Here is a 6,180-nt window from a genome sequence, read left to right as displayed (position 1 = left end):
TTTTTTTTTTTTTTTAAATCTGTGTAAAATCTGTGTATTCTCTCCCTGTGATAAAGATAGAAACTCAAGGGATGAGTTGTGGTACACCAAACAGGTGATTCAGTTCTGGTCCAGAATTAAGGAAAAATTATGATAGTCATGGCCATGTAGGTTCAGCCTAAAATATATTTTCCTTTCTGTATGAGTGGGCCTCTTAGAGTTCAAAGCAAATGTCAGTGGTCTGATGTAGATCTCATGATTTATGTGCCTTTTTTTGGAAGGCCATAGCAGAAGAGTGGAAGAATATACCTCTGTAGACCTCTTGTTATTCAGTGCCACGATGATTAGTCAGTCCATAAAAACGTAATTGCTTCTGTGACTGTAACATTGCATCATAAACTGTTACTTGAAGTATGGTTCTATTTCTCAAGATATCAAACATTTTGTAGCGCAAGTGTTACATGTTCTTGGTTGTTAAATGGATCATAAACTGTTTTTTTGCAATCCAAATACCAGTCTTGATTGCAGTTTTCTTTTTCTCTCAGTGCTCTTATGAGAAGGTCAGGGAAGGGTTCTTAGGCATACGCTGTTAATCTGTAAAGCAGATTAATCCCTGTGCAGTGCCTGCCTGCTAGTGTGGAATGGAAGTACACTTAAAACCTGTCTTTTTATGATCTGTTCAAATTGATTTTAATAAAAAGGTGCACACGTTGATGTCATTTTTATCCATATGGGTAACAATAACTGTGCTTGTGTGGTAAATGTAAGTTGGTCTGTCTTGTTACTTAGTCTTCCATTGGAATTATATCACAAAATAAAAGTTGCAATATAGTTGGACTTGAGACAATTCCAGCTGTTAACAATATGCCTCCTATTAATTGAAATAATTGTGAGGATTTGCCCAGGTTATCCTGAGATGCTAACTAAGCTTTCCTTGTTTTATTTCTTCTTTAGATTAATAGGTGGATCTGATAACAAGCTAATTTACCGACACTATGCCACCTTGTATTTTGTCTTCTGTGTGGATTCCTCAGAAAGTGAGCTTGGTATTTTAGATCTCATACAAGTAAGTTTTTTTGCTGTTTTGTGGGGTTTTTTGGGTTTTTTTTTTATCCTTATTAAGTGGAAGTCAACTTTGAAGTGCCTTAGAACTTAAATATTTTGCTCTGCCTTTTTTTGGTAATATTTGGACGGTCTCTTTTATACTGTGAACATACCAGGAAGTTCTGAGTATTATTTTTAGATTGTTTGTAGTTTTCTGGGCTGTCCTTGAAAAAGTTGTTTTCTGTGTTGATGAGAAAGTGAGGAAGCAGTTTATTTGGAACTTCCTGAACACAATCTATTTTTTGTTTTAACTTTTCAAGGCCTCTTTTTGGCTGCAGATAAAAATGGCACAGTTCAAACATTTGCTAGACAAGTGTAGATTGAGAACTTTGATAGGCAATGCTCTATGTGTGTGTATATATGTATATCTGTATATTTTTATATACCCAGATTCACACACAAGCGCACACATGCATATATATGTGTGTATATATATATATATATTCACTATAAATGTATAATGGATAAGCATATCCAAAACCTCTTTGGATTAAAATTTCGTAGTGGCTTACAAGCTTTTTGTGAGGTATACCTTAGAAAAGGAGGGCAAGTGCTCCCCTAGGTATTTGTTCTGCACCAGGGGAATTGAGGTCGGTAGGGTGGGGATTGGTCGGGAGAAAGAAGATCCGTAAGTCTAGGTTCTTTCTGTATCTGTAATAAATGCTTGACAGTACAGATTGCTTAATAAGATAACTGCTTAATAGAACAGAGTGGGAAGATGAATGTGGATAGTAAATCTTAGACCCCTTCAGATGCTGGGCATGCCACCTTCATGTGGCACCCAGTGGAGCCCAGGTGGATTTTCCCACAGTGTCTGGGGCAAAGCAGATCCTGTCTGTCTCTCTCTCTTTTAGATCTTTGAGCTACTGTATAATTTCCTCACAGGAAAACAGCTCTTCCTAAAGGATATTTTCAGGAGACCTTCCTGCTGCAGTTTGAGATCGTGGTGAGGCCATGCAGGTGACATGTTCCCTGGTACCTTGTGAGAGCTGCCTGCAGGCTCCTCTGTTACAGTGAACTGTCTGAGTTTATCCCTCAGCCAAGGAATTTCTGCAGCACAGCCTGCAGAACACTGGCCTGTGTCTATTCAGGTTGTGTTACATGGATGACTAAACCCTAAACATGCAGCAGTCTCTTGGTCAGGATCAGTACATTCCATTCCTAGAGTTGATCTTTGCCAAGGACCTCATAGGTTATAGATTATATTAAGAAGATCCAGGCTGCTCAGCCCGGTAGGGCAGACAGGGCCTGTTCAAGATCACTGACTCCTCAAATACAGTGTCTTCTGCAGATCTCCCAGGTACGATTTCATAGAACCATAAAATATACTGAGTTGGAAGAGACCCATCAGAATCATTGAGTTCAATTCTTGACCTTTCCCAGGACGTCCCAAGAATCACACCATGTGCCTGAAAGCATTGTCCAAATGCTTCTTAAACTCAGGCGGGCCTGATGCTGTGGCCACTGTTTAAACTGCTAAATATGTCTGCATCAACCTTGTAACAAGTATCATGTCTGGTAATATGAACGCTCTTAGGTCAAGAGGCCTCTGACTAAACCCGTGATTTTTTTCAACTTAAAACTTGCAAATAAACCATTCCACCAGTGATCGTTAGTGAACTCAGATGTGACAAAAAATAGTTTCAGACCATGAAGTGATTTATGCCATTGCGTAAAATGCATCTCCGTTTTAGGTATATATATATTTATAAAACACTAAGTATAACTTCCTGTTAAGCCTTTCAAAAGCTTGCACATCAAGAGAATTGATTTATTATGTAAGTAAAATCCATCCTGAGACATGGGCCTGTATCTGTTCATTATTTCACTGTAGAAGCACTGTGAGTCTGTTAAGGCCTCACAATTCTCTGCAGACCTTTCTTGAAGCTGCATAGCTTCTCAGAGGCACCTCCTCCTGTTCAGCACTCCAGTGTTGCTCTTCTGGACAGTAGATCCAGAAGAGTGCCTGTGTGGGTAGCAGGGAAGGAAATTCCTTTCTGGATTCTTGTATCATCTTTGGTCACAGAACATTCTGCAATATCTGAACAGTGCAGCATTAACAAGTAAGGTACACAATGGCTGTTCATAGCAGTTTGTTGTACAGGGTTGCTTAGCTGCCTATTGTGTAGTGTGTCTTCTTACTTGGAAGTGCCAAAATATTTATGAACAGAGAAAAAAAGCATATTCATACGTAGTACAACCTAAATTGTACGTTCAGGTGTTGAAGCAAATTGCTTGAGCTTGCTGCTGCCTATAGTTACATAGCCCCCAAACTTCTTTAATTAGAGAATTTAAACTTTTCTCTAAATTGTGTTGCTTCTTGTACCAAAAATACTTCGATAGAGTTTAATCTCCTAGTTTTTGTATTTCACATTTTTTCCATAAATGCCTCAGTGTTGAATTACATAATTGCTTAAAGGAAGCTGAAATAATAAAAATCCTATTTCCATTTGTAGACATACTTTATTTTTCTGACCTGTATGATTTTGTTTATAAATTATACAGTCTCATCACAGTACCTACAGCTGTTGAGGATTCCAATTTCTCTTAATCATTGTAATTCAACCGTTTGATTACATTGATTAATTAAAGTGATTAATACAGTGATTAATTAAATGTTTTTAATTTCCAGACTGGCTCAGAAGAAGGATCTGTTTAATCCTCTTAGCAGCAGCAATCAGAATTAAATGTATCTTATAGTGAACCTCAGAAAGTTTATTATTGCATGCCAACCCCACATGCAATGCAGACTAACAGTATATACACACCCATATCGAGTCAAGCAAACAAGCTTTGTTTTTTCCTGTGGAGTGTTGAACCATTTTTATACATCTTTGTTTACTGTAGTTCAGAGATAACACAGGTAAGAGTAAGACATCTGGACTTTGTGATGAGTCATACATATAATGAATTGTCTAAGTAAGTAGATACATAAGGGACCAGTTTATGGTGGAAAGTAAACTGGTGAAAGGAACCTCGAACTCGGTGTAGCACTTTAGAGGTTTCTGTCTTGTAAGCGGAATAAATGCATAGGAGACTAGATTACATATGGCAGTCTGCAGTTCTTTTCAGCATAAAGTTTTTGTTGTAATACTTAAGATACTTTTGTGAATGCCACTTATCTCACCATTAGGTCAGAGCTATTTCACGGGTAAGTCTTCTTGACACAGACTTGATGAGGATGCTGTATGCATTACAAGTCATAGACTCTGCCTCAGATTTAATACTGTCTTCAACTTGGATTTCTGTGTTCCAACACCTAAGGCAAATCCACATTGTTAATTTTTGACTATTTTCTTTCTTTTTTTTCTAAACGTAAACACAAGTTTCTTTTTATTCTATTTGCTTACTTGAATTGGGAGAGATAGGTCAGCATCTGTGCTATGCTTAGGTTTTGCAGTCCTTTCGATTCAGTGTAAATTCTGTCATGCTATTTTAGAGTCTTCATGTTAGCCTGTGAAGTCTAAGATTTTAGTGCATGGAAAGAAAATACGTGTGAAAACACAACTAGCTGTACACTGCCATAAGGAAAAAATGAGGGGCATTTACAGTGGTACCATAACTATCTTATGGACCAAAAAGCCTATGTCAGCTCTGAGAATTTTTTAGTATTTTGGCCCATTGTTGTACTTCGAAGACATAGCAAGCAGCGGGTCTGTGAGATCAGTATTCCACGGGGAAATCTATAGAGCCTTGCAAGATGATGATGTTCAGTGAGATGCATGTGGGAAATGCAGTGCAGTTTATGTTACGTGTTTTTCTCAGTTCCTAACGATAAAGGATCCTGACCAGAGATGCTTTTATGCTAATTAAATAAAAATGGAGAGGCATATCACTGGGATGAGAACTCTCCATGGGCAGATTGGATTGCTTCTGTCCTCAGGTTTACCGTTCCTGTTTAGCTAAGGAGGAAGAAGGGGATATTCTTGGTATGAGTTACTCCTGTTGTTTTTAGCTCATCTTTTGTCCCTGCTTTTGTTAGTATTTGACATTATCCATGCTCAGATACGTTTAATTGATTAGGTGTTCTGAGTTTTCTGCTACCCTTGTTATCTTCCTAATACTAATGTATGATTTATTCCTTTTTTGTCTTATTTGCTTATTTTTAAAATAAGCCCTTCATTGTAAAGGTAATGTTTTATGTTTTGACATAAGGCTGAGTAGAGGGAGCTCCTGACTTGTATCTATCCAACAAAAATTTGGTATTTTGTTTCATACGCTTTGTGCTCCCAGTGTGTATCTGTCTTCTTTAAAGCATATCTCTTGCAAAAGAAAGGTGTGGGGGTTTTCCTTTTTTTTTTTTTTTTCCTTATGTTTTCTTTTTGCTTACATGGAGATGTGCTGGGTTTTTCTTTTTGCCATAAAAGGTTATAATTTCAAAAATTAAGCACAAGGGGGAGCTAGTAATTCATTGTGCATGCATCCTTATTTTCCTGATATTTGACTCAATTATTTATGTTACTCTTCCAGTAACATCACAAGGTGTGTCTGAGCTGATGTGTGTGCACAGTGTGTGTGTGTGTCCCCCAAAACAATTGATGTGTTTTCTCTTCTGGTTATTGATCTACAAGTCTGCAGCATCTGAAGTGACCACTGAAGTACTTAAACTTTAGCACCGTTTGCCATAGCGTGCAATTCATTTGACTCAACTAAAATTCTGATGAAAATGCCTCTAATTTTTTTTACCATTTCAATTATGGAAGGCATCTTAAAATAGGCCAAGGAATGTTAGTGCAAAAAATCTAATTTACCTTAGGCCAGTATTTCAAAAGGCCATTTATAATAGATGTAAACCTTGTCATTTCTGGCGTTACTCTGAGTGAGCTCGCCATCATGAGTGGAAGATGGGGGAAATTTCCAAAGTTTCCATGAGGAATCCTTGGTCAGTGAAAAATCCCTGTGAAGAATAGTCAGTGCCAGCTGATTTCCCTTAGATTAAAAAATATTTGTTGTGCATTACTGGTCATGCATTGTAAGCAGAGATTTGTGAGTTCATTTAGTGTGTGGTGGGATTGCTGTGTAATAGGTAAAGGTTTAGAAGTAACCACTCAACTATGAATCAACTATTGCTATAGAAGCTTTATTTACTGGAAGAGC

The 6,180-nt window shown here is 37.6% G+C and overlaps 1 protein-coding gene across 3 annotated transcripts in view; it reads left to right on the top strand.

Moving 5' to 3' along the window:
* The window catches only part of AP3S1 (adaptor related protein complex 3 sigma 1 subunit), a 28,887-nt gene that overhangs the window by 3,602 nt on the left and 19,105 nt on the right, over positions 1 to 6,180 (top strand). For all 3 annotated transcript variants that reach the window (XM_017731413.1, XM_017731415.1, XM_017731414.1), the window contains exon 3: positions 934 to 1,045. In XM_017731413.1, coding sequence (XP_017586902.1) covers positions 934 to 1,045 — 112 coding nt within the window. The remainder of the gene's footprint in view (positions 1 to 933; positions 1,046 to 6,180) is intronic.

Source organism: Corvus brachyrhynchos, unplaced genomic scaffold (genome assembly GCF_000691975.1).
Source record: "Corvus brachyrhynchos isolate BGI_N302 unplaced genomic scaffold, ASM69197v1 scaffold614, whole genome shotgun sequence".
NCBI classification, from domain to species: Eukaryota; Metazoa; Chordata; class Aves; order Passeriformes; family Corvidae; genus Corvus; species Corvus brachyrhynchos.
This window is presented reverse-complemented; position numbering and strand designations above follow the sequence as displayed.